The 26,947-nt window shown below is 44.8% G+C and overlaps 1 protein-coding gene across 2 annotated transcripts; it reads right to left on the bottom strand.

The window, feature by feature from the left end:
• Positions 1 to 134: 134 nt before the first annotated feature.
• Ankle2 (ankyrin repeat and LEM domain containing 2) lies at positions 135 to 25,278 on the bottom strand. 2 transcript variants are annotated; one of them, XM_090320363.1, is made up of 13 exons: positions 25,064 to 25,278; positions 20,811 to 21,284; positions 18,790 to 18,996; positions 16,926 to 17,119; positions 16,642 to 16,830; positions 14,133 to 14,255; positions 13,446 to 13,512; positions 8,782 to 8,945; positions 6,535 to 6,641; positions 5,406 to 5,596; positions 2,979 to 3,603; positions 2,351 to 2,482; positions 135 to 1,976 (listed from the first exon to the last, which is right to left on the bottom strand). In XM_090320363.1, the coding sequence occupies exons 1-13, from the start codon at positions 25,239 to 25,241 to the stop codon at positions 1,754 to 1,756; spliced, it is 2,874 nt and encodes a 957-aa protein (XP_090176489.1). In that variant the 5' UTR covers positions 25,242 to 25,278; the 3' UTR covers positions 135 to 1,753. The 2 variants fall into 2 exon arrangements, with proteins under 2 accessions (XP_090176489.1, XP_090176490.1); XM_090320364.1 differs by lacking the exon at positions 25,064 to 25,278 and adding an exon at positions 24,571 to 24,905.
• Positions 25,279 to 26,947: the final 1,669 nt, after the last annotated feature.

Below are 26,947 nucleotides of genomic sequence, written 5' to 3'. Positions count from 1 at the left end.
TTCATGCATGCTAGGCAAGCACTTTAACCACTAGGCCAAACTCCCGGCCGGCAACAATGCATTCTACAGCAGGTATTGCCAGGTTAATAGTCAATGGTGACCTCTGAAGCTTCAGAAAACTCCAGTCTACAAAATTAGGGCAAAAGAGTACTTTAATTGTGCTCTGAGGATTGACAACATACTGGGACAAGACTTCTGAGAAAACAGCAGCACTGTTTCTCGATTACCTTTTGAAGACAAAAGTGCTTTTTGGAACATCGTGGTTTTAAGAACAAACTATGCTATTTGCTTTACACCTTGATCTCATGTGCAAATGAAAATATTTTGTGTAACACTTCAGAATTCTAACCTATGTCTTATATAAAATAAGCTTCTTAAAAACACATTACAATTCAAAGCATTTATAAAGAAAAATATGTCTTATGCCTGTATAAACATTGTATATTCTCAAAAAGTAATCAGGAAAATTAAAAGTGACTTACAAAAGGCACTGAAGTTGACACACCAGTAGTAATTTTTGTTTAATATAAAACACTAGAAGTGTCCACACAGCTTGTGTGTGAGAAGCTGCCTCTAGCAGCCAGGACAAAAACCTTATCTTGAGGCATGGTCATAATGATGACTAAAACAACTGAGAGGCTCAAACCTCCAGGGTGTGTTTTTTTGGTTTTTTTTTTACAGTTGTGGGGCTTGAACTCAGGGCCTAGCACTGTCCTTGACTTTTCCCAAGGCTAGAGCTCTACCCTTGAGCCACAGCACCACTTACAGCTTTTTTCTATGCATGTGGTGCCAAGGAATCGAACCCGGGTCTTTGTGCATGCTAGGCAGGCACTCTACCAGTAGGCCAAGCTCCCGGCCCTTAAACCTCCAGCTTCTGTACTGTAGCAAAATGATCTTTATAAAGGAGATTCCAGCTGAAATAAATTGTAAAATATGGGGTACATTTGTCATAGTCATTATGTTCAACATATATTCAGGATAAATTGCAAAGCTAGGGAACAATTTATATATTACACTGTCAAGAAGAAAGTTCAGATGTTGGTGAGAAAGACCTCTGGGTTATTGCTGGTGAGATTTCTGAGACTATTGTAAAAGACTTAGTAACTAGGATATTTTTTAGCTTCTGAGCCCAAGTTTGAGACAGTCAAGGTTCATTTACTCGCTGTTCCTTACGGTAAAACAACTGGGACCAGTGGGCATATATCTGGGTTCTGGCACTGAGCACCAGGAAGCTGCTCTAGGATGCTGGGTGTGAATCTGTCCTCATGCTGCACAACAGGGATGCCAGCTCCCTCCAGAGAGCCTACTCAGGCCCAGGAGGTTATGTATTACCTCTCAGTCAGTTTTTGCGTTTTTTTAAACCACTGCCTCATTTTAATTATGTCTATGTAGCTCATGCTGGTGGCCTCAAAATCCTCCTTCATCCTCCCGAATGCTGAGATTATAGGTGTGTGCCATCACAACTGATTTCCTTTGATCCATTTCAAACTGAGGAATCCCTACCTGAAATGTCTACATCATTACTATATCCACATTTTTGAGAATATTTGTGCATTTGCATTTTTTAAGTTTGCTTTTATTTTCCTAAAGTTTTAAGTTTGATTTAGGACATTTTCGTTTTCTAAAATCCTTATGGTTTCATAGAAAGAACTAATAAACTATTCAGAATATATTCTTTTGTGAAACTTTACCAGTAAACATTGCCCTCTCTAAGAATGAAGGAGGAAGTAAGCCCCCGCAGTGAGTGCCAACTCTACAGGGCTGCCAGTTGGGCCACATGTGCCATTCTTCGGAGGTGGCTCCCATGTGCAGGACTGTAACGTCCAGGGCTGCCTAAGCTGGGGGAGGATGTGGTATGGCCAAGTTTCCCAGGGCTGATCCCAGCAGGACCACTTCGTCCCAAACAGCAGCCATGAGGGCAATCAAGATCTGGCAGTTGAGACTTCAACTTTCCTTTCAATGCGGGGCTCGGCCAACTAGAAAACCAGAAAGGAATATTAGTCCTGGTGGGCATGTTTGCATGGCAGGAAAACAAGGCAAGGATACTGGCAGCACTCCTTCCTGGGACCACCAACGTGCTGAGAAGGCACTTCTGAACTTCAAACCCTGAACCAAATCACTTGTGATGTTTCCATATACAGATGTCATGATCTGACTACATACACATCCTGCATGCCACCATCTTTTTCAGCCTGCCAAGATTCAGCTTGGTCTAATTTTTTTCCCCCTACCTTACTGGAGGGTCTGGCTCGGTGTACCAATGACCACATATTAGCTTGACCAAGGAAACTGTGACTAACCTCGATACACAAACCCCAAATGTTATTGTTAATGAGGGCCCCAGGTTCACCTCTGTCTGTCTGAGGGTGAGTAGCCCAGGACTGCCATCTTCCACCTGTGCACAGCTGGATACAGGCCAGGGTCAACATCTGCACTCTCAAGCGCTGCCAAGACATCCCGATCTAGTTTTGATGGCTCCTCTCTAGAATACAGGGTGGAAGATGTAAGAAAAAGCAAATCCCTCCGACTAAAAAAAGACTTTGAAAGTATCACTGCCTTTAATGAACAGAATATGTGAGTACATTAACCACTAAACACTAGGATCGCAGAGGCACCAGCTGGAGGCAGCAATAGCTAGTATATTGGGCCAGAGCAGGCTGATACTGCCCTCAGCATCCCACAGTTAGCACAGCAAGGGCAGGGCATAGGTCTTCTCCAGGAGACCAGCTTGATCCCCCCCACAAACAGCACCATCAACCCCACTATTGATGTGTTAACTCGTAAATTAATTAGGTAGACTGAATTCTGGTGGTATTTCCTTTCCTGGATATGCTATAGCAGATTTGAATGAAAGAAAATGCTGAAGAGTATAATTTAGAATCTACACTCAGGATGAAGATAGGAACCACTGTGTCAGGTCCAGTCTTAAGAAAAACAGAACTACAAACACTGCCACATGTATACGGGCTATCACTCACCCAAAAAGGAAGAGCTTCCTGGTGGAGTTCGTAGTGGACAAGGATGCAGGTGCCAGGGCAGCCTGGGCTCCAGGGCTATTGGGACCCCCCTGGGACACTCCAGCTGCTCTTGCTGGCATTTCATTGTCAGTCTTGACTTGGCCATTTCCCAGTCTGTCTGCAGCAAGGGAACTTTCTGGCAAAGCACCTTTGACTGCATCTTCTCTTGAAGTTAGGACTTTATCTTTCGTTTTTCTGTTTCCATTTGATGTGTCAGAAACACTTCCTCCTCGATTTCTCAAGTTCAGTTTATCAAACTGAAGAGTCAAAGAAGACACAGGTGGTAGAGGGTCTACCTCCCTCCAGGAAGTCTCTTGTCTTCCCCAGCTTGGAGTCCTTTGACTCAGAGAATGGCCTATCCCATGTTCACTATTGTGGTGATGGGGTCCCGCTGAACCTTCTCCACAGTCTGCTGTCTGCCCCAAGGGAAGGGTACCATATTCCAAGCTCCCAAAAGCACCAACTGCAGGCTGGTCTTGACTCTGTACTGTATTCTGCTGACTTTTCACTTCTTCTAAGTTCATGCTGTGTTCCTCATCTAGAAATGCCCCCACAGAGATGGAATTGCTATGCTTCTTCCCACTATCTGTGAGGGCAACAAAGAAGCACTAATTAGTGTGTAGGTCAGAACCAGGATGACCATCTCACTTAAATGTACTGTAAGCATTATAAGTCAAGAAATAACTACTTCACAACCTTAGTTTTCAAAACAACAAACCATATTAACTCCTATGGGGAGAAAAAAAAGCAAAATAGGACACTGCAAGCAGAAATAAATCTGGTCCCTTTGCCTCCCTCAAAATCAGTAATTACAAGGAAAATTGTGGCCAAGGGTCAGATAAGGACCATGGAAGAGGATATCCTTGTTGTTAGGTGGCTCCCTCCTAGCTCTAACCTGCTGCAGCTCTAGAAAGATCACTGGAAATAATCTCAAGAAGAATCTTTAAGCCGGGCACTGGTGGCTCATGCCTTAATCCTAGTTACTCAAGAGGCTGAGGTCTCGGGATCACAGGCACAAAAGAGACACACTTACCTCTAATTTACCACCAGAAAATGGGAAGTGGCGCTGTGGCTCAAGGGGTAGGGCAGTAGCCTTGAGCTGAAGAGCTCCGGGACAGCACTGAGGCCCTGAGTCCAAGTCCCACAACAGACAAAAAAAAAAAAAAAAAAAAAAAAAAATCCTTATGCTTCCCTATTCTGTAAATGGAATAAGCAGAATCACTTGAGAACAGCACTTTGCTGTTCAACACCAGGGGAAAGCCCTGCTTTTGTAAAAAAAAAAAAAAAAAAAAAAAACTGGCACTGGAACTGAGGCATAATACATTAACTAATTAAACACAGAATTGTATGGGACAACATATTTAGAGTAAGTAATGCCACCTCCCAGTCTTCTAACTTCCAGCCTGGTCCAAACCTGGCACTCCCCTCCACAGTCCATCTGATCACATTCAGCAGGATATCTTCCGAGGCCTGCTATGACTTTACTGGAGTTAGGGACAACTTTTACAATTTATTTCAAGTGTATGTGGCCCATATTTGTTTTCTTTCTATTGTTCTGGGGAATTTAGTTATTAAAATGCTTTGCAGGATAATGGTACACTTTTAGCCTAAAAAAGATGTTTTGTTTGGGGCCGGGAGCATGGCCTAGTGATAGTGCTTGCCTACAATGCATGAAGCCCTGGGTTTGATTCCTCGGTGCCACACAGAAAAAGCTGGATGTGGTGCATTGTATCAAATGGCAGAGCACTAGCCTTGGGCAAAAAGTGTCCATGGACGGTGCCCAGACCTTGAGTTCAAGCCCAGGACTGGTGATAAACAAACAAATGAACATTACATTTACAAGTTTGGAAAAACAATATCAATTTCAATTCTCAGCCAGGACCTCAAGCCAGAACCAGCTATACCAATTACCATGCTGCTGTAATTTTTCTTTTTTTTTTTTGAGGGGGGGGTCAGTTGAGGGGCTTGAACTCTGGACTGGGCCTGGACGCTGTCCCTGAACTGCAAATCAAGGCTACCAACACTACCCCTGGGCCTGGTTGTGATCCCTGAGCTCTTCAGCTCAAGGCTACCACCCTATCTATCCCTTGAGCCATTTCAGGTTTTCTAGTGGTTAGCTGAAGATAAGAGTCTCAAAGTCTTTAGTGCCCGGGCTGGCTTTGAACCTTGATCCTCAGATCTCAGCCTCCTGAGTAGCTAGGATTACAGGAGCTAGCCACCACACCCCACCTGCCACTGTATTTTTCTATATACAAGTATATGTACATTAATAAGCAACGCATATCTTGTAATACTACCAGTGTGTGAGGAAAAGTTACCCATTTTTATAATAAAATCACATGAGGAAAGAAGAGAAAGCCATAGCCACCTTAGCTCATGTTTGCTCACCAGAAGTGAAAGCTTTGTCTTGATGGCAGGCTTCATTTTCTCTTGTTTCTTGTTGAGCCTTTCTGCCCAATTCCTGACAGGCAAGATATTCTTCTAGTCTTTGCAGGCCCTCCTGGGAAGACAGATCAACAAAGCAGCCCAGAAATTCCCAGTATTCAACCCAGGGATACCCCAGCTCATGAGCTAGCTCCCTGTAAGAAATTAAAGCAAAACAAAACAAAACAAGACAATTAACCAGTTGAGAAAACAGAAAAATTTACCCAAAGAAAACAATCACTTAATGGTCAGTGTGCCAAAATGATGTCTGCACTTATTGGGTATAATCTTTCTTTCTTTCTTTTTCCTTGTCAGTGATGGGGCTTGAACTCTGGGCCTGGGTGTTGTCCCTGAGCTCTTCAACTCAAGGCTACCACCCTACCATTTAAGCCACAGTGCCACTTCCCATTTTCAGATGTTTAACTGGAGATAAGAGTCTCAGGGACTTCTGTGCCCAGACTGGCTTCGAACCTCGATCCTTAGATCTCAGCCTCCTGAGTAGCTGGGATTACAGGAGCTAGCCCCACACCCCAGCTGGTATAATTTTATTTTATCCTAAACTTGAGGTTAAAATTAAACATGCATGTCTAGCTATCCTCTAGCAGGTAATACTGTAAATGTATTCCCCAAAGAACTGATCTATGCTGAAACAAGCCACATTTGCTTAAGCCATCATATATTCAGTGAAATCGTATTAGTATTTTTTTGACCAGGCATATAAACATATAGAGGTCTGGACCTGGAGCATGGCCTAGTGGTAAGCATGCTTACCTAGCATGCACAAATCCCTAGGTTTGATACACATACCATATACACAGAAAAAGCTATAAGTGGTGCTGTGGCTCAAGTGATAAGAGTACTAGCCTTGAGAAAGCCCAGGGACAGTGCTCAGGCTGAGTTAGCCCTAGGACTGGTCAAAGTCAAGCTGTAAATCTCAAATTAGGTATATATTTTGAAAAAAAAAGTCTCAATAAGTGCTCTGGAACCAATGTCTTCTCGTATCTTTATATAGTCAATCATTCACCAATAAAATCCTCACAGTATACTAGGCAGCACTGAAGCACAAATGCTCTTAGCATGGTCAGGTAAGTACCTTCCTACTCTCTCAGTGCCCCGTTCTGCATCAGATTTCCTGACACTGTGGAAGAAGCCTGCTTTCTCTCGAGGTGGAGTTTTCCAGAGTTTGCGAAAATCTTCAGCCTGAGAGAAAAAGGAAAAATTTCAAGTTATATTATGCCGCCTTCTTGCAGCTCATCCAGTTTCAGAACTATCAGCAACATAGACTAAAAGTTGTTTCCCAGCAAACTGAACAAACCACAAAGTCATGTGGACAAGAGAGGTGGCATGACCAAACTGAGCCCCCTGTGCTCGAGGTGGGACGGGATTCCTTTCTTCACAGTGTAGATTGTGAGCATCAAATCTGGCCCAGAAAGGCCAACACGTTTTGCTTTTTTTTTTTTTTTGTAGGTCATGGAGCTTGAACTCTGGGCCCAGGCGCTATCCCTGAGCTTTACAACTCAAGAGTACTTCCCTACCCTTTGAGCCACAGCACCACTTTCAGTTTTCTAGTGGTTAATTGGAGATAAGAGTCTCAGGGACTTTAGTGCCCGAGCTGGCTTTGAGCTACGATCCACAGATCTCAGTCTCCTGAGAAGTTAGGATTACAGGCATGAGCCACCTTGCCCAGCATGAGTCTTTTTTTTTTTTTTTTTGCCAGTCCTGGGCTTGGGCTCAAGGCCTGAGCACTGTCCTTGGGTTTTTTTTCCTCAAGGCTAGAGCTCTACCACTTGAGCATCAGCACCACTTCTGGCATTTTTTCTGTGTATGTGGTATAAGGAACCAAATTTGGGTCTTCGTGAATGCTAGGCAAGCACTCTACCACTAGGCCAAACTCCTGGCCCAACATGAGTTTTTACTTAAGGACAGCAGTGTTACCCAGCTACCACTTCAAAAGCTGACATGCATGATTTTCTACAACACAGAAAACAGACATCAAGCGTCTTGAGTTACCTACTACTAGAGTTTTGTTTAATGCATGTGTGTGTGTGTGTGTGTGTGTGTGTGTGTGTGTGTGTGTGTGTGTGTGTGTGTCTTGGGGCTTGAACTGATATTTGACCTAGCAACCTCATCATTACAACTTACTGAACTCTGGAGATGAATGGCTGCAGCCTGGAAAAGGAGATGATGCCAAGAGCTCTGACATTTGAGAGGTAGTACTGGGAGTTGCAAGTGTGGCAAAATTCAATTTGGAAGGTAAACTTACAAGCAAGAGTTACCTAAATCACAGTAGACAGTCATGTTAGACTGGCAAGGGGAGAGGAGACAAGAAGAATGAGACACAAACTGAGGGGCTGGCCCAGATAAACTCTATTAAGATGTGTGGACTCCCAGTACATCTACTCTGACTAATGAGTGAGCAAAACAGCAAATACTCCAAGTGACTACTTTACAGCAGGTGGTTTCAGACAAGAAGGACCTTTGTGCTCCACAGAAGTTGGTTTAGACTGGGAGAAGAAGCTTACAACTATAACCCTAGCTACGCAGGAGGCTGGCATCTGAGGACTGAGGTTCAAAGCCAATCCAGAAAACAGAAGTCCATGAGACTCTTTTTTGTTTATGTCAGTCCTGGGGCTTGAACTGGGTCTGGGCACTGTCCTTGGACAAAATTTTTTGCTCAAGACTAGCACTCTGCCACAGTGTCATTTCTGGCTTTTTCTGTGTGGTACCAAGGAACTGAAGCCAGGACTTCGTGCAAGCTAGTCGAGCACTCTACCACTATGGTACACTCCTGGACTCCTGTCCCTGAGCTTTTTGTGCTTAACGCTAGTGCTCTACCACTTGGGCCATAGCTCCAGACCATAAAACTCTTTTTTTTTTTTTTTTTTTGGCCAGTCCTGGGCTTGAGCTCAGGGCCTGAGCACTGTCCTTGGATTTTCTCAAGGCTAGAGCTCTACCACTTGAGCCCCAGCACCACTTCCAGCTTTTTTCTATGTATGTGGTACCGAGGAATCGAACCCGGGTCTTCATGCATGCTAGGCAAGCACTTTAACCACTAGGCCAAACTCCCGGCCCCATAAACTCTTATTTCCAATTAATTACCAAAAAAAAAAAAAAAAAAGCCAGAAATGGAGCTGTGGCCTTGAGCAAAACAGCTTAGGGACAGTGCCTGAGCCCTGAGTTCAAGGCCCAAGACCCGCACTAATAAAAATAAATAAATAAATAAATAAATAAATAAATAAATAAATAAATGTATGTTAGTTTGTTATACCAAGCTCAAAATAATAGCACCCAGCAATGTTGAGATTGGAGGTTCCAGAAGCTTCCTTACCCAGCCACTTACCTTGGATGGACTCAGAGGTCCAACAAACGCCCTCAGAGTCAGCATAGAGTCCCTGGGGCCACCTCTACAGTAGCTGGCCTCGGCTGTCTGGTCTGAGGACCAGAGCTCCCCAATGATAGGCGAGGAGGTGTCTTCTGCTCTCAGAAGTGGCACGTAGTAGTGTCCTGAGGGAGGAGATATGTGTGAACCACAGGTCCCTGATCAGCTGAGGGAGGAGATATGTGTGAACCACAGATTTCTTATCACCTAGAATGAATGAGGGTGTAAGGAACCAGGTGGTCATTTAAACTCTGGGGCAAAGACTACAGCAAGGGCAATCTAATTTGGGATACAATTTTAGTGAGCCTCATACTCTCAAGAAAAAAAGGAGAGCATCCAGGAAGCTGGAACTCAGAAGATAGGGGCTGACAGGCTGGGAGTTTGGTCTAGTGGAAGAGTGCTTGCCTAGCATGCCTTGCATGCATGAAAACCTGGGTTCAAATTCTCAGTACTGTATACATAGAAAAATCCAGAAGTGGTACTGTGGCTCAAGTGGTAGAGCTCTAGCCTTGAGAAAGCCCAAGGACAGTGTTAGACCCCGAGTTCAAGCCCTATGACTGGCAAAAAGAAAAAAAGGGAGGAGCCAGGATTATCAATAACAAGAATTTCAGTTACAATGATGTCACATTTTCCTCTTCTTGCCTTAGTTCCCCACTCCTGTGGAAGATGGCTTTTCAGGTTCAGTGCCGGCAAGAAAAGGCTTGCTGGAGCACTGGCTTGCCATGCCACCCACAGTGCCTGAGAATTTAAAACCTTAAATGCTTACAATATTTTGTGTGTATGTGCCAGTCCTGGAGTTTGAACTCAGGACCTGGGCTCTGTCTCTAAACTTTTATTGATCAAGGCCATTACTCTCCACTTGAGCCACAGCTCTACTTCCAGCTTTTGGATGGTTAATTGGGGATAAGAGGTTCATGGACATTCCTGCATAGGCTGGCTTTGAACTGTGATTTTCAGATCTCAGTCTCCTCAGTAGCTAGGATTAAAGGTATGATGCATCATTGTCCATGTTAAGTCATTTTTGTAACTTTCATATTTCTATTCTGTATTCATGGTACTGTTTACTGAAAACTGTAGTAACTGATTTACTTCATATGTCAGTGTCTCAAACTAAGCTATATCACATATATGGAAGAAATGTTACAGACGTTTTCCCCCTCTCCTTTAGTGATATATAAATGTGTATTTTAAAACTACATGGCAAATTTCACCTATAATTAATTATCCACACTTACTTTTTGTTTTGGCATATTCAAGTCCTTTAAGGAAAGTTCTTTTTCTTTCTCATTTTCTCAAGTTATGCGGTTTGAACTCAGCTGCCTGATTCAGCTGGCCTTCAACTTTCATCTTCCAATCTCTTTCTCCTGACTAGCTAGGATTACAGGCATGAGGAACTAATGCCAATTAAGAATTCATTTTAGTATCAAAGAAAAAAACAGGGAGAAAAGGAAGGAAACATTCATGCCTCACACATGAAACATGGGTAAAAACTCTCTTTAAACTACACCCAGAGCTCATAGAAACCTATACCTAAAAGGCTGGGGTATACGTAACTATAAAATGGTATCTATGTTCTCTTGGTGTTTGTTTGCTTTCCCTTTTCAAACTGTGTTTTACACTTGCTAGACACTCTACAACCTAAAACACATCTCCAGCCTTCCTGATATGGTTTTATGCCTGGCTTTTTATCTTTCGTCAGTTGTGGGGCTTGAACTCAGGGCCTAGGTGCTATCCCTGAACTGTTTTGCTCAAGACTAGCTTTCCTAGCACTTTGAGCCATAGTACCATTTCAGGTTTTCTGGTGATTCACTGGGGTCAAGAGTCATACATGCTTTCCTGGAAGTGTGATCCTCAGCCTCCTGAGTTCCTGAGTAGCTTGCATTACAGGCGTGAGATACTGACCATTCCTACCTCTACCCCAGCAAAATACTTTTTAGGGTTCTTTTTTGGTAATAGGGTTTGAACATTGTACTTGCTGAGTAAGGGCTTTGTCACTGAGCTACACTACATCTCAGCCCAATGCCTGGCTTTAAGAAAAATCTATTTTCTCTAACACTGAAATTTCAGCATGTTACCCGACCCCTCCCCCCCTTTTTTTTGAAATATGGGTCTGTTAGGTGTGGGCAGTATGCTGCTATATGACCAGTGCTACAGCATGTTCTCTGATGTCTAAGACTAGAACCCAACAGAGGTATGTTCAACCCAAGAGAACACTGAAGTTGACTCAAATTCTGGCTTCCCATAGGACCTGCAGCAAGAAGCAAGTACAAACTAGGAAACAGATACTCAAAGGGGGATGGAGGGTCAGGAGAAGAGGAAGGAAATGCAGGCAAGAATCCAAAGTATATCTTGCAAAATTAGAAAAGTGAGGGAAGGAGTGGTTAGGGGAGGGATAGGTGAGGATGTTGGAAGGGGTGACTGATTAAAATGTATTTATAGGGGCCGGGAGTTTGGCCTAGTGGTAGAGTGCTTGCCTAGCATGCACGAAGACCCAGGTTTGATTCCTCGGTACCACATACATAGAAAAAAGCTGGAAGTGGTGCTGAGGCTCAAGTGGTAGAGCTCTAGCCTTGAGAAAGTCCAAGGACAATGCTCAGGCCCTGAGCTCAAGCCCAGGACGGGAAAAAAAAAAAAAAAATTATTTATAGTTGGGTGTGGTGGCTCAAGCCTATAATCCTAGCTACTCTGGAGGCTGAGATCTAAGGATCTTGGTTCAAAGCCAGCCCAGGCACTTTCAGGAGGTTGTGATCTGAGGATCTTGGCTCAAAGCCGCCCGGCACTAAAGTCCATGAGACTCTTACCACCAATTAACCACCAGAAAACCAAAAGTGGAACTGTGGTGCAGGGGGTAGGGCAGTAGCCTTGAGCTGAAGAGCTCAGGGACAATGCCCAGGCTCATAGTACAAGTCCCATGACAAACACCCCCCACCCCTGCCAAAATACACACACACACACACACACACACACACACACACACACACACACACACACACAAAACCACTACTTATAACTGTTTTGTTAGACGGCAGATCCTTCATACAACTACTTAGGGACAGCGCACTCAGGCCCAAGGTTCAAGTCCCATGACTGACAACAAACAAACAAAAAACAAGTAATTACAAAAGCTATGCAGGAAATGCAGAAGTACCACGTAGGTGAGTACAGTGATGAGATTCAATGTATATGTCAAAATAGAACTAGGTAAACTGTAGAGATGGGTAGGGTTGAGAGAGACAGAGGAGGAGATGATGAGAGGTGAAACTGATGAAGATACAAAAAAAAAAAAAAATACACTGGGGCCGAGAGTTTGGCCTAGTGGTTAAAGTGCTTGCCTAGCATGCATGAAGACCCGGGTTCGATTCCTCGGTACCACATACATAGAAAAAAGCCGGAAGTGGTGCTAAGGCTCAAGTGGTAGAGCTCTTGCCTTGAGAAAGTCCAAGGACAGTGCTCAGGCTCTGAGCTAAAGCCCAGGACTGGCAAAAAAAAAAAAAAAATACACTGGGAGCCAGGAGCATGGCCTAGTGGTTAAAGTGCTTGCCTAGCATGCATGAAGACCCAGGTTCACTTCCTCAGTACCACATACATACATAGAAAAAAGCCAGAAGTGGTGCTGAGACTCAAGTGGTAGAGCTCTAGCCTTGAGAAAGTCCACGGACAGTGCTCAGACCCCCAGCTCAAGCCTAGGACTGGCAAAAAAAAAAAAAAAAGGCAGAAGTGTTACTATGGTTCAAGTGATAGAGTGCTAGCCTTGAGAAAGCCCAAGGACAGTGCCCAGGCCCTGAATTCAGGCCCTAGAATTGGCAAAAAAAAAAAAAAGGGGGGGGGCAGAGTTTGGCCTACAGGTAGACTGCTTGCCTAGCATGCACGAAGACTGGGGTTCGATTCCTCAGTACCACACACATAGAAAAAGCTGGAAGTGGTGCTGTGGCTCACAAGTTAGAGCTCTAGCCTCGATAAAGCCCAAGGACAGTGCTCAGGCCCTGAGTTCACAACTGGCAAAAAGAAAGAAAAAAAGAAAAAAGATACACTGTGCTCACAAACTAACATGTTGAACTGAAATTCCTTTATATAACTACTTAAGGATAAATAAGTACCACACTCTAGATCTTAGGGTTGGCCATCTTTTATGGTAACAAACAGGAAAGGCCTTATCAGGTAAGATAGAATTGCTACCTAACAGTCTCCACAAAGAAATGCTGTTGGGTGCTGGTGGCTCAAGCTTGTCATTCTAGCAACTTAGGAGGCTGAGATGTGAGTATTGTAGTTTAAAGCCAGCCTGGGCAAAAATCCTGTGAGACTCGTATATCTATTTAACCATCAGAAAACCAGAAGTAGAGCTGTGACTTAAAGTGGGAGAGGCCTAGCCTTGAACAAAAAGAGCTAGGGACAGCGTTCAGAGCTTGAGTTTTAAGTCCTACAACTGACAAAGAAGAAAAATATATTAGTTGACATTTAGAAATTTTTGTTTTGATGGTATGAAATTCCACAGATAAATAAGGGTACCAAGAGATGTGAAAGGGTATCAATGTATGTGAATTAATGCACCTTCTATCTGACAAATATCATGTAAACCTTTTATTAATTACAATAAAAATATAAAAAAAAATAAGGTACTAACTCACCCTTTAAATATTCTTTAATCTTCTCTTTCAGTTCTACAGACTGGTTTTTGCTTCTTTCACAGATTACCTAGTTAAGCAAAACAGAATAAGTGAACATTCTAAATTGCAACATTTCCTTACCAGTAAAACTACCTCACCATCTTCACAATCAATGCCATCACCACCATCATCATAATCATCATTACTATTATCTTTAGGATACCACACTCCCTTATCACCTCCCCACCCCCCCAATCCTCATTACCTCTCTCTGTAAACATGATCAGCTAACATGTTTTGAAAGGGAACATAATAATGGGGAGTACAAGTAGTTAGAACAAATGAGTGTTAGGTTAAGAAGATAAAACTGGCAGATCGTGGAAGTGGTATGATGGCTCAAAGTGGTAGTGCACTAGGCCTGGAGCAGAAAGTGCTTGGGGACAGCACCCAGGCCCTGAGTTCAAGCCCCATGCCTGACAAAACATAAAAAACAACTAGCAGACCATGTCAGCTCATTCTCATGGTTCTAGAGATGTGCTGCCTTTATGAAGTACATCTTTCTTACCAGTCAGGAGTTTAAATATGCCTGAAAGCAAATCTAACTCATTCTGAGTTCATTCACGACTTCACTGTAGTTGTGCTCACAGTCCACAAACTTACATATTTTCACTTACAACATGTACTAACTGCAGTTTAATGATTACTTACATCTTCAGGTGTTTTACCATATTTATTCCTTGGGTTTTTTGCAATCAAAGGATGTGAAGAAAGCACATTGACCACATCTACATTTCCAAATTTACAAGCAAAATGCAACGGGGTATCATAGCCCTGAAAAAGGTGTAGAAGCACAATTATTAGTCAACTTTGTAAAATGGGTGCTCTAAGGTGAAAATCACTACTTAAACAAAACAAATGAAAAGGCCTCTAAACAAAAAGATCATATGACACTGCTCATATGGCTGGTAAGTTCCAGGATTCCACCTTCATTTGCATAGTGGCTGCAGAGTCGGCTCAAGGTGGGTATGATGGACACAGACGCAGTGCAGCAGTGAGGGTCTTCTATGCATCTGGGGAGAGGTCTGAGGGAGGACTGGACATTCTTTTCCTGTCCATCTAGGCACTCGTTAACACCATTATTAATTTTAGGAAATTAATAGTTTTCTGGTGATGGCCAGTGATATCTTATTGTTCTGTGTTCTACTTATTTTTACCTGGTATGACAAAAAGAAGTATTGAACTTTAAGTTGATCTTATCTGGCAACTGTCATAAGAGTTGCATAGGGAATCTTCCTTATAGTTCTGTAATCTGAAGGAGAAAGAGGTCTTTCATCCCAAGTGACCTACAGCAGGCTTTCTGTCAGCCCATCAATGGGTCTGGCCCTTTCCTGGGCCTCTGCCATGACTAGAGACACAATGAAACTCTGGGCTGGGCAGAGACAGTGGTCACATACTGAGTCAACATCTGAGTGACAAGTGACATGCTGGGCAGAGGGACTGGGCCTGGTTCTACAAGTATACTTAGGATGAACACAAAGATAAAGATCTTGGGGCTGGGAGTGTGGCTTAGTGGTAGAGTGCTTGCCTAGCATGCATGAAGCCCTGGGTTCCATTCCTTAGCACCACATACATAAAAAAAGCCGGAAGTGGCGCTGGGGCTCAAGTGGTAGAGTGCTATCCTTGAGCAAAAGAAACTCAGAGACAGTGCTCAGACCCTGAGTTCAAGCCCCAGGACTGGCAAAAAACAAAACAAAAACACACGGAAGTTGGCTGCTGCTGGCTGCTGTTGGCTCGGTGGCTCAAGCCTGTAATTCTAGCTACTCAGGAGGGCTAGGAATGCAGTTCAAAGCCAATCCGGGCACTAAAGTCTGTGAGACTCTTATCTCCAATTAACCACTAGAAAAGGGGAAGTGGTATTGTGGCTCAAGGGGTAGGGCAATAGCCTTCAGCTAAAGAGCTCAGGGACAACACCCAAGCCCAGAGTTCTAGCCACCAAGACCAACAAACAAAGCAACAAATAAAAACAGATGGAGATCCTTGGATTGATGACAGCCAAAACCCTGTTTTCTGTCCTTCCCCCTCGCCCCCTCCTCAGTATCTGGCTGGACTTACACTGGAGGCCTCACATTCATTCAGATTTCTTGTTCACAGCTAATGCTCCAGTTGAGCCATACTTCCAGTCCAGTGTCTCCCCCCCCCCACCCCGGCACCTTCTTCCTCCTCCTCCTCCTTCTTCTTTGTGGGTCATTGGGCTTGAACTCTGGACCTGGATACTTTCTGAGCTCTTCAGCTCAGGCTACTGCTCTATCCCTTAAGCAGCCACAGTACTACTTCTGGTTTTGTGGTTGTTAACTGGAGATAAAAGTCTCATGTTCTTTAGTGCCTGGGCTTGAAAATGCGCTCAAATCTCAGCCTTCTGAGCAGCTAGGATTACAAGTGTGAGCAACTGCGCCCAGCTCAGTCTATCCTTCTTGGTTAAATGGAGATAGTGTTTTATGGACTTTTGTGCCCAGGCTGGCTTTGAATCTTTTTTTTTTGGTCAGTCCTGGGTGCTTGAACCCAGGGCCTGGGCACTGTCCTTGGGCATATATTTTGTCCCTGAGCTCTTCAGCTCAAGCCTAGCATTCTACTACTTGTACCACAGTGCCACTTCTGGTTTTCTGGTGGTTAATTAGAAAGAAGAGTCTCACAGGGGCTGAGAGTTTGGCCTAGTGGTAAGAGTGCTTGCCTAGCATGGCTTCCTCAGTATCACATACATAGAAAAAAGCCGGAAGTGGTACTTTGGCTCAAGTGGTAGAGCTGTAGCCTTGAGGTGGGGGGGAACCCACAGACAGTGCTCAGGCCCTGAGTTTAAGCCACAGGACTGGTCTCACGGACCTTTGTACCCAGGCTCACTCTGAACCATGATCCTCAGATCTCAGCCTCCTGAGTAGCCAGGATTATAGGCATGAGCCACCAACGCCTTGCTCACAATATTTTCTTTATTCACTCATTTGTTGTTGAGCACTTTGACTGATTCCACTGTTTGGCTATTGTGAGTAACGCTTCCTTAAGCAAGGGCATGAAGGAGTAATAATTTACACTTCTCTGTATATGTGCCCAATATTAGGAGGATGGGGTCATAAGGTATTTTTAATTCTCTGAACCTCCATACCAATCTTCCACCACATCCCTTGCATACTGATCTGAGTAAGATACATTTTGAGAACACACTCACGGCTTTGTCTGGAGTGTTCAAGTACAGGTCAACAATGTAGTGGATACGCTTCTGCAGCATGCCCAAGTCATCATCGGGGTACATGAGCCTCATGAACTCAGGGTTCTCCAGAGTCTCTAACGTCAGTTGGCACATGGAAGCCTGATTCTCTCTAGCAGCAACATGCATGACATTGTACCTACATCCTTCCTGAAAGACACATGCTCTGAGCTTAACGTTTTTTAAAGTCTTTTATAATCAGTATAATAGCCACATGGTACAAATAATGCTGAAGGCAGACTTACCTGTACAACAGTTGGGTTGTCCCCAGAACCAATTAGATACCGAGGGTTACTCCAGATAAGATCCAAAAAGGTGCCTTCCTCTCCCTTCTCTACAGCTTTCCTCAGCTTGTTGGTGAGTTCCTGAGTACGGGGATTTTTATAACTGTTTGCTCGCTCTTTGTTCACTGTTTCCAGTTCAGATAAGCACAATCCATCTGTCATCAAGAGAACATTTAATTACACGACTTCTTCTCACCCATGCTGTTGTGCTCAGGGATGAACCCTTCTCTTGAGGAATAACAGGTAAGAAGATGGCAAAGAACTTGACTAAGTGGTATAAGATGGCCGAAAGCCTCCACGAATAAGGCTTTATTTATTTGACACTCTTACGTTTCATAACTGGGTGAATGAGAAATCAGATGCTATCACAGGTACTCTCCAACATGCATGTGTTCATGCAAAGTGGGAACTGCTCCAAACCCTGCTTCATAGGTCTAATCACAATGCCTAAAATGATTTAACTTGATTTCCTTCAGGGGACCTTTCTCAAACTTAGGAAGGAGTAAGTCTAAGGAAAAGAGCCAGCTATCCAGGTCACGGCACCTTTTCTCTATATGCAGTCACTTGTGAAGCCTATACAATTGTGTGGGAAGAGGGCACTAGAGCCAAGGTCAAGCTTCTCCAAACAGAGCCCTGGATGGGTTGAAAAGAAGATGCTGTTAGATTTCTGGTTCCAACAGGGGAGACCAGCACATAGATGTATGTATGTATTTATTTACTTACTTATTTATTTTGTCACTCATGGGGCTTGAACTCTGGGCCTGGGCACTGTCCCTGAGATCTTCAGCTCAAGGCTACTACCATAACCTTTTAAGCCACAGCACCACTTCCAGTTTTCTAGTGGTTAACTGGAGATAAGAGTCTCATGTTCTTTAGTGCCTGGGCTGGCTTTGAACTGCAATCCTTAGATCTCAGCCTCCTGAGTAGCTAGGATTACAGACGTGAGCTACCGTACCTGGCAAAAAATTTTTTTTTCTTTGCCTTTACTGGAAACCTTTTGCTCAAGGCTAATGCTCTGCTATTGGAGCCACAGGGCCACTTCCAGCTTTTGCTGTGAATGTGGTACCGGCTTGAACCCAGGGCTTTGTGCACGCTAGGTAAGCACTGAACTACTAGACCACACTCCTGGCCCTAACTCCTAGATGTTTTTCAGATGGGAATGAATGAACATTGATTTTAGCCTCAGTATTCTGAATCCAGCTGGAAGCAGGAAGTCACAGGAGTCAGACAGAAAGGACAACAGTTTCTTTTTCCATTTTTCCATGGTTCACATGACATGCTAAGTTTGGGCTGGTCAGCTTCAGAGCCAAAGTGGCTTCAGGCCCACTCAGCTTCTCCTAGTATCTTCTCTGAATCTACAGTTGTATCTCTGAACCTACCCTAGCCCTGCTCTCAGCTCCTTTCTCCACTTTGGCCATTCACTGCCAGGGTCTCAGTTCTTCCCTTTTTTTTTTTTGGTTGGTCATGGGGCTTGAACTCTGTGCCTGGGCACTGTCCCTGGGCTCTTCAGTTCAAGGCTATCATTCTACACTTTGAGCCACAGCATCACTTCTGGTTTTCTGGTGGTTAACTGGAAATGAGTCTCATGGACTTTCATGCCTGGGCTGGCTTTGAACTATGATCCTCAGATCTCAGTCTCCTGAGCAGCTAGACTTACAGGCATGAGCCACAGGCACCCTGTAGCTCTTCCCTTCTGCCACACCAGATTTCTCTCACAGAGGAGAAATCAAGGTGCCATAACACTGGGAAAGAGGACTCGAGCAAAAGAGGACTCGAGCAAGATATTTTGGAGTAACTGATATCAATGATCCACATTATGGTTTACCTTTCAACCCAACATTGCCAAAGAGTGGCGCTATCTTCACAGGAGACAGTGGTGGCACAGCTTTGCTTGGAGATGGGAAATAATCACAAACTCCTCTAGCAAATTTCTCAGCATCTTCTCTGGTTGAAAAAGCTTTAAATCGGGACCCTTTAATCATTTTGACAGCTTGTAATGCTTCTGTTTTGTCTTCATAAACATGGATCCTTTCTAGTTAGGAAAAGTAACAAAAGAAAACTAGAGATGAGTAACTGGAACTCCTGAACAGACAGATATTAGCTCTCCTTATTTAGATAAGACTGTAATGTATTTCAGAGAGGGGACATTTTCAGTTTTACAAATACTTTATACACTTTCTTGGATCTGTACTTCTTTTGCAAAAATGTGCAGGGACTATGCCCAGGACTTGAGTTCAAGCCCAAGGATCTGCACAAGAAAATTAAACAAAAAGTATTCATCCATATATTTATATGCATATTTATATTAAAAGTTAAAATATATTTATCAAAATATACTATAAATAAAATTTGAGTGAGAAGGAAACTGTACATGAATTTTTCATACTATACTACATTAAATGTTTTGTTTAATTGGGGGGGGGGTACTAGGGTTTGAACTCAGGGCTCTGCATTGTGCCTCCAGCCTTGTTTTCTTCCACATCACTTTTTGGTAGGGTCTCACATATTTTCCTGGAGTTACCTACATACAACTTTTTGCACAGCAGAGATCATAGGTGCATCTACTGTGCCAAGCTTCATTGGTTAAGATGGGATCTTGTCAACTTTCTGCCCAGATTTACCTTGATTTGCTATCTTCTCAATTTTAATTTCCTGAGATGACAGGTATGAGCCATAGCACCTGGCTTAATTGAGGATTTCCTACAAGAGGCTACTTTTTAAAAAATTCACCAGTCCTGGGGCTTGAACTAAGGGTTTGAGCACTTTCTTTTTTTTTTTTTTGTTCAAAGCTAGCACTTTTGTCACTTGAGCCATAGCGCCACTTCTGGGTTTTTCTGTGTATGTGGTACCAAGGAATTGAACCCAGGGCTTTGTGCATGCTAGGTGAGCACTCTACCTGTAGGCCACACTCTCAGCCTATAGTAATAAAGATTAAAAATACTATCATGGCCATTTCCTGACATCACTGGTTCTTTTTTAAAAGGACTTGATGGTTGATCCAGGGATGGATGTAGCTTGGTTGCTGGCAGAGTGGTCTATTATACATGAATGACTAGTACACATCCTAGCACAGCAAAAAACCACAATGTACAACTGTATTTCACTCCACACAAGGTGCAAGATCATTTTTAACCAACGTCCCATTTGCAGGCATTACCACAAATGTGAGCAAAGGAATAATAACAATACGCAATTATTATTTTTTCCAGTCCTGAGCCTTGAAATCTGGGCCTGGATGCTGTCCCTGAGCTTTGAGCCCAAGGCTACTGTTCTACATTTGAGCCACAGCACCGCTTTAGGCTTTTTATAGTTAGCTGGGCATAAGAGTCTCACAGATTTCCCTGCCTTGTCTGGCTTCGAACCATGATCCTCAGATCTCAGCCTCCTGAGTAGTTAGGATTACAGGCATAAGCTAGGCCCCATGTTCAAGCCTCAGCAGTGGCATGTATGTTTGCGTGCACATGTGCACACATACACACTCACTTTACAAATAGTAACTAATCAATATTTTTTTTGCCAGTCCTGGGGCTTGAACTCAGGGTTTTGGAACTGTCCTTGGACCTTTTGCTCAAGGGTAATGCTTTGCCATATGAGCCATTATGCCACTTTTGGTCTTTTCTGTATATGTGGTATTGAGGAATTGAACCCAGGGCTTTGTGCATGCTAGGCAAGCACTGTACCACTAGGCTATGTTCCTGGCCCCCTAATCAATATTTTGTTGTTATGCATCTTATAGTATCCAGTTTCCTTAACAAACAGTAAAACTTCTTCCTTAGATTTACAGAAGATTTAGGAAGGTACCAAATGTGACAAATGGTTAAGCTTAGGGGATGATGAGCACATTACCACTTCTCATAGGACCTTCCTCGTACACTGGGCACACTCCATAGTAAAGGGCTGGCTCTTTAGAGGCTGTCCCTCTAGTCTTGTGGGTGTCAATTCCCACAGAAGGACTAAAGAGCAATGGGCAGGCCTTTGATGGCATAGCTTCTTCCTCTGGAGGGTTCAAGCCCACATTGTAACCAAAATCTCTGTCTTCAGAAAGTTTGGTCTGTTCAGTTGGGTTCTCTCCAGCACAAGTGGGGATCCTTGGTACACTCTGGCTGAATGCTGGGAAGGCTGCTTCATTATGGTTGGGAAGACACAAAGGCAATGTTCCACCTTGTTCTAGTAAAGCTCGAGCCAATTTCTTCTCAAAAATGAACCTCGTGGTTGATGTAATGGGTCCACATTTCAATCCAGCTTTGACAATTTCTTCTCTAAGATCATCTGGATTCAGGAGTTTCAACTTGGCCAACACAGCATCCATTGTCATGTCATCTAGGTCCAAGAGAGCAACAATCAACTTGCTGGGCTCGGGGTGTACATCAGAGGTAGAAGACAGGGTATTCCCAGTTCCACACAGGACCCCACCTTTCACAGTGTCCTCACTTTAAAGACACCTTTCAAGGCTGTCCTAGCAGCTTTTTAGGTTTTGTCCTAACAACCAAGCAAACCTAAATATACCTACATAACCTATGTTACATCACTATGTCTTTGGCAATTTTTTAAGCTCTGAGCCTCAGATTTCTTACCTATAAAATGGACATAATAGCTATACTTTTAGGTTATAATGAAAATTAGATAAAATGATGCATGTAAAGTCTGTACTATTGCTTCTGACAGTGATAAATTCTCCATAAATGTCAGTTACATCTATTAAGCTGTCAAAGAACACAGGCTTCTTAATCTTTCAGAAAGAGTAATAGCATGCTAGAAAGTTAGAATAAAAACAAAAACATAGGGGCTGGGAGTTTGGCATAGTAGTAGAGTTTGGCATAGTAGAGTGCTTGTCTGGCATGCATGAAAACCCGGTTCGATTCCTCAGTACCACATACATAGAAAAAGCCAGAAGTGGTATGGTGGCTCAAGTGGTAGAGTGCTAGCCTTGAGAAAGCCTAAGGACAGTGCTCAGGCCCTGTGTTTCAAGCCCTAGGACTGGCAAAACACAAATAAAAACAAAAATAACCCCATAAGATTAGGTATTGTGTTATAGGCATACAATCTCAGTACTTGACTGAGGTGGGAGGGTCCAGAGTTTGAGGCCATATGGGCTACACAGTAAGTTCCAGCTTTGGTGATATATAACACTCTGGCTTAAAGGAACAAAACAAGAGGCTGAGCATTAGTAGCTCATGCATGCGATCCTAGCTACTCTGGAGGCTGAGATCTCAGGATCACCGTTCAAAGCCAGGTTCAAAGCCAGCTGGGGCAGGAAAGTCTGAGAGACTTATCTCCAATCAACTACTCATAAAACCAGAAGTGGCACTATGGCTCAAAGTAGTAGAACGCTAACCTTGAGCAAAATAAGCTATGAGGTCATGCCCTAGGACTGGTAAAAGTTAAAAAAAAAAAAAGGAAAATAAGAAAAGCTGTACACTGTTACTATCAGTCACATTGCAAGATATAGGGGTTTCTGTTCAAAGATAGAAACTCATGAGATTAACTAGGATTTAGACTAGGAAGGAACCAGGAAAAAAGGGGGTAAGAAGCAGAAGTAACACTTCTGATTGTAAGCATTTAGACATATTTTCTGATACTCAAGAGGCAAGTAGACAAAGATGGCAGAAGCTACTAAATGCAACACAAACCAAAACAAATGAACCTAACTATTTCGATGGATAACAAAGAGTGGTGGGAAACAGTGTCTGGAAAACAGGATGTTGCTAGAAAAGTGTTGTACACAATTACATGAACTAAATAGTGGATATGTTTCCCATAGTAGAATGGATAGTCTCAAGTTCCTTTATATGTAGTCTAGGATGCAGCGAATGACTAAAATAAGTACTGTTTCCAGCTGACAGAAAAAGGAATATATGAGCTCAGGGGTCAGGGCTCAGGATACCACCCTTGGAAGGGCCAGAAAAGCACTTGAGATTTTGTAAGCCAGGAAGCCACTCCAGCACTCAAGAACAGCTGTCAATTACACATAAACAAGAAAGCAGGACTGTGCTTTAAGGAGCTTTTACTCACAAGACAAGTGGGGGCCATAGTTCAGTGGCCCTTGAGCCCATAAACTCAGTGATAAACTGGGCACAGTGGCTCACGCCTGTAATCCTAGCTACTCAGGAGGCTGAGATCTGAGGATTGCAGTTCAAAGCCAGCCAGGGCATTAAAGATCATGGCACCTTTATATGCAATTAATCACTAGAAAAGGAAAAGTGTCACTGTGGCTCAAGGGGTAGGACAGTAGCCATGAGCTGAAGAGCTTAGGACAGTGCCCAGGCCGAGTCCAAGTCCCACAACTGACAAAATAACCACACCCACACCCACACCCACACCCACACCCCTCAGCAATGCAGCACTGACATCGAATTGTTGGTAAAACATCTCTTGATCTTGTGTAGATGACCGATTCATGGATAGATTGTGTGACAAATAGACCAGCAGACAGAGATGTGGAGAATTGTGCTAGGGCTGCAGTATATACAATAGTATTGTATCATTATTAATTCCTGCTTCTCATATGTGCATTGTGATTATGCAGCATACTAACACGTAGGGAATCTCAGCCAATGGTATACAGATTTTCTTAACTTTTTTTTGGTCAGTCCTGGGGCTTGAGCTCAGGGCCTGAGCACACTGTTCTTGGGCTTTCTCATGGCTAGAGCTCTACCACTTGAGTCACAGAACCACTTTTGGCTTTTTGTTCTATGTATATAGTACTGAGAAATCTAACCTGAGTCTTCATGCATGCTAGGTAAGCACTCATCACTCCTACCCTCAATACATGAAGGAGCTGGTTTCTCAGCATCTCTGATAACTTTTGGAAAGAACAGTATTTTTACCTTAGTCATCCTAATATATCTGTAATGGTATCTTAATTTATTTCCCTATCTGCTAATTATGCCAGCTTTTTCACGAGTTCAGTTGGTTTACACGATTATTGTAATCTTGTACATACCTAAAAACGCTTAACAAATGAACTACTAGAAATTGGTTTGGTGCTTTCATTCCCAGTGTCTTGAATTAAGTTTTTTGTAGTGTTAATGGTGTAAATGCATAATAAGCATTTCACTTATTAACGTTTACCCTAACACCTTAAGGGGACAAGAGAAGACAAAGTCCAATATGATGGAGGGTGCTGGATGCACTGTCCACAGATCTACATCCCATTGGACTTTGCCACAGCTCAGTTTGATACCAGAAAGAGCCTGACCTTCCATCACCTGTTTCTTCAGTTGTAAAGCTAACACTTTGAACAATAAATTATCCTTAAGGAAGGAAGGCTGAGAAGGTAACTCAGAGGTATGGGCCTTGCTTACACATGCAAGACCTTGGGTTCAATATCCACCACCACGAAATAAATAAGGTGCGTATAATTTCAATGGTATGTGAGGCCTTAATTACTCCTAAGAACCCGTTTAGTACTGAGTTTCGAAGGTGAGGTTTATCAGTTTTGTTTCTTACTACTACTAATGGCATCTTTCTAAGAGGACTAAGGAAACTCATCTTCCCGAAAGACATCAGCCTTCTAGCAAGAGGGTGAACACAAGGCTAAGCATCCACTGCAGTACGGGAAGACTAAGCACAAGTTTCAGATGACCCTGGGTCCACGTCTGCTCACCTACATAAGCGTCTAGCCTTAAAATTTGCCCGTCCTGCATGTGCGGAGTGCTCCTGGGGTTTTGTTTGTCCTGAACCCAGAGCCTGGGCACTTTCCATTAACTTTTGTGCTCACAGCTAGGCTTTCCCGGTGATTAGCTGGAGCTGACAGGCTCACGGACCGTCCTGCCCCGACTGGATTCCCAGTCACCCCCAGAGGCTCTCAGCCTTCGGAGTGGCCAGCGTAGCGCCCGGCTGGTCGGCCCGGGATGCGCCCGCTCCCACGGCAGCTCTGAACGGACCACGTCACAGGTGCATGGCCCTGCGGGCGGCGGCGTGCTCTCCCCGTGTTCCTGACGTCTGCGGTGAGAAGTCCCCGCAGGCCCACCGACCCTGACGGCTGCCCCTTCCCTCTCTCCCCGCCCCCGCCCCCGCCCCCTGGGCTCGCTCGACCCCTCCTCCCTCCGCGCGGGGCCCGGGGGACGGGACACCGGCCGCCGCGACTCACGACTCACCGGAGCGGGGGCCCGCGGCCGCGCGGGGAGGCGGGGCGGCCGTCCGGCTTTCGCCAAGGCCCCGCGGCCGCTTCTCCAGCCGCCGCACCAGCCAGCGCACAGCGAGGAGCAACACCGAGGCGCCCAGCAGCTCCCAGGCCAGCGCCCCCCATTCGGCCCCCAGACGAGGCCACAGCATCGCCGCCGCCTCGAGAGCGGCTCCCGCCCCGCGGCTGCCCGCGTAGCTGCCGGGCCTCGCCCTCCTCAGGTCCCCGGCTGGCTGCCCGCGCCGCTGCCTGCGCGGGGATCCCGGCACAGGCGGAGGCCGAGCGTTACGCGCGGGGCCGGCACCTCCAGCTCTTAGTGGAGGGCCAAGCACAGGGCCCCAGGCGGCGCGGCGAGACGGCACCTAGGAGGGTCCCGATGCGCGCGCGAGCGCTTCAGGCAGCGGCGCGGGCAGCCGGCCCGGGCCTGACGTGTAGGCGTCGCCCGCGCTCCGGTGGGCGGAGTCGAGCGCCGGGGCGGCGGCGTCCGGACGGCCGCCCGGGGCGTGCGGGCTCGCGGCTTGGGGTTGGAGGTGGCGTCCCGCCGTGGGATGGAGGGTGGGGGCCCTCTGGGGAACGGAGCCCGAGTCCGCACGGCGGGAGGCGGGAACGCGTGGGGGCCGGCGGTCGGGGCGTGTGAGTATGCCAGCATTAGAAAGTGCCTTGTTAGAATGAAACCTTGCCATTTGGTTTTTTACCAGTCCTGGGCTTGAGCTCAGGGCCTGAGCACTGTCCTTGGACTTTCTCAAGGCTAGAACTCTTCCACTCGAGCCTCAGCTCCACTTCCAGCTTTTTTCTATGCGTATGGTACCAAGGAATCGAACCCGGGTCTTCGTGCATGCTAGGCAAGCCCTCTACCACTGGGCCAAACTCCCGGCCCCCCATTTGTTTTTTAGTTACCAACTACAGATGGTCTGAGGTCTAAAATTTCTACATAACCGTCCAGTAAAAAGACAAACCGGCAGCTGTGAGTGTACACGCTGCGTGGGACACAGCTGCCTTGTGCCCTCGAATACGAGATGGGTGGCTCTCCGGTTTCCTCTCCATTTCCACAAAGAATGCAAACAGGCAGGTGGGGCGCAGGGCAGCTGTCCAGATCCCAGGTGGAAGTTTCTGCTGAAACGGGGATGTATTTTTTTCTTTTTCTTTCATTTATTTACTTTTGCCAGTCCTGGGGCTTGGACTCATGGTATGGGCACTGTTCTTGGGCTTTACTGAAGGCTAGCGCTCTACCATTTGAGCCACAGCACCACTTCCGAGCCTTTTCTGTGTATGTGGTACCCACATACACAGACACATTACACTGACACATGGATCTTGAGTGGTCTCCAGAAACAAAGGTGTGAGCAGCTTGTTTGGGGAATTCCGAAAATAAGGCTAGAGGTGTCCTCTGAGCTCAGATGTGTTGAGTACTGCAGCTGTGCTGATGAGGACTGAATGGTGAGGCCAATTCCCCAAAACACTTTCAAGTTGTTATCTAGAAGATAACTCGAGAAGCAAGCACTTCCTAAACCTGGACTACCATACGCTTTATAAAGCGTTGAGGGCTTTCAGGGCACCCTCTCAAACTCCTAACTCAAGCCTGAGAAGGTCATGGCCACAGGTTGGAGCCCATACCATCACAGGAGTTGTATGAGTGAAGACAATGGAGATGTAAATCCACTATGCAAAGGTGGACAAAGAACAGTGCAAAGAATGGCACAGATGCTTAGTAACAGTTGAATAGTGCTTGCTGCTTCCAGGAAAAAGGCCTATGTCAAAGCACACTGGTAATATGTAGAATTCACTGCCAAATGGAAACACATGCATAAGGGAGGCAGAATTCCAGCGAATATTTCAGATATCAAGAGGTTGTTGCTGT

This window comes from Megascapheus bottae, chromosome 28 (assembly GCF_031878675.1).
Source record: "Megascapheus bottae isolate mThoBot1 chromosome 28, mThoBot2.hap1, whole genome shotgun sequence".
Taxonomy (NCBI): domain Eukaryota; kingdom Metazoa; phylum Chordata; class Mammalia; order Rodentia; family Geomyidae; genus Megascapheus; species Megascapheus bottae.
Note: the sequence above shows the minus strand (reverse complement) of the source record. Positions and strands in the feature narration are given on the sequence as shown.

Coding starts and splice junctions, on each gene's coding strand:
- Ankle2 (XM_090320363.1), bottom strand. CDS start 25,241: ATGCTGTGGCCTCGTCTGGGGGCCGAATGGGGGGCGCTGGCCTGGGAG. Junction 21,285..25,063: donor GGCCGCGGGCCCCCGCTCCG/GTGAGTCGTGAG, acceptor TCTTGGACCTAG/ATGACATGACAATGGATGCT. Junction 18,997..20,810: donor GGAAGGTCCTATGAGAAGTG/GTAATGTGCTCA, acceptor TTTCCTAACTAG/AAAGGATCCATGTTTATGAA.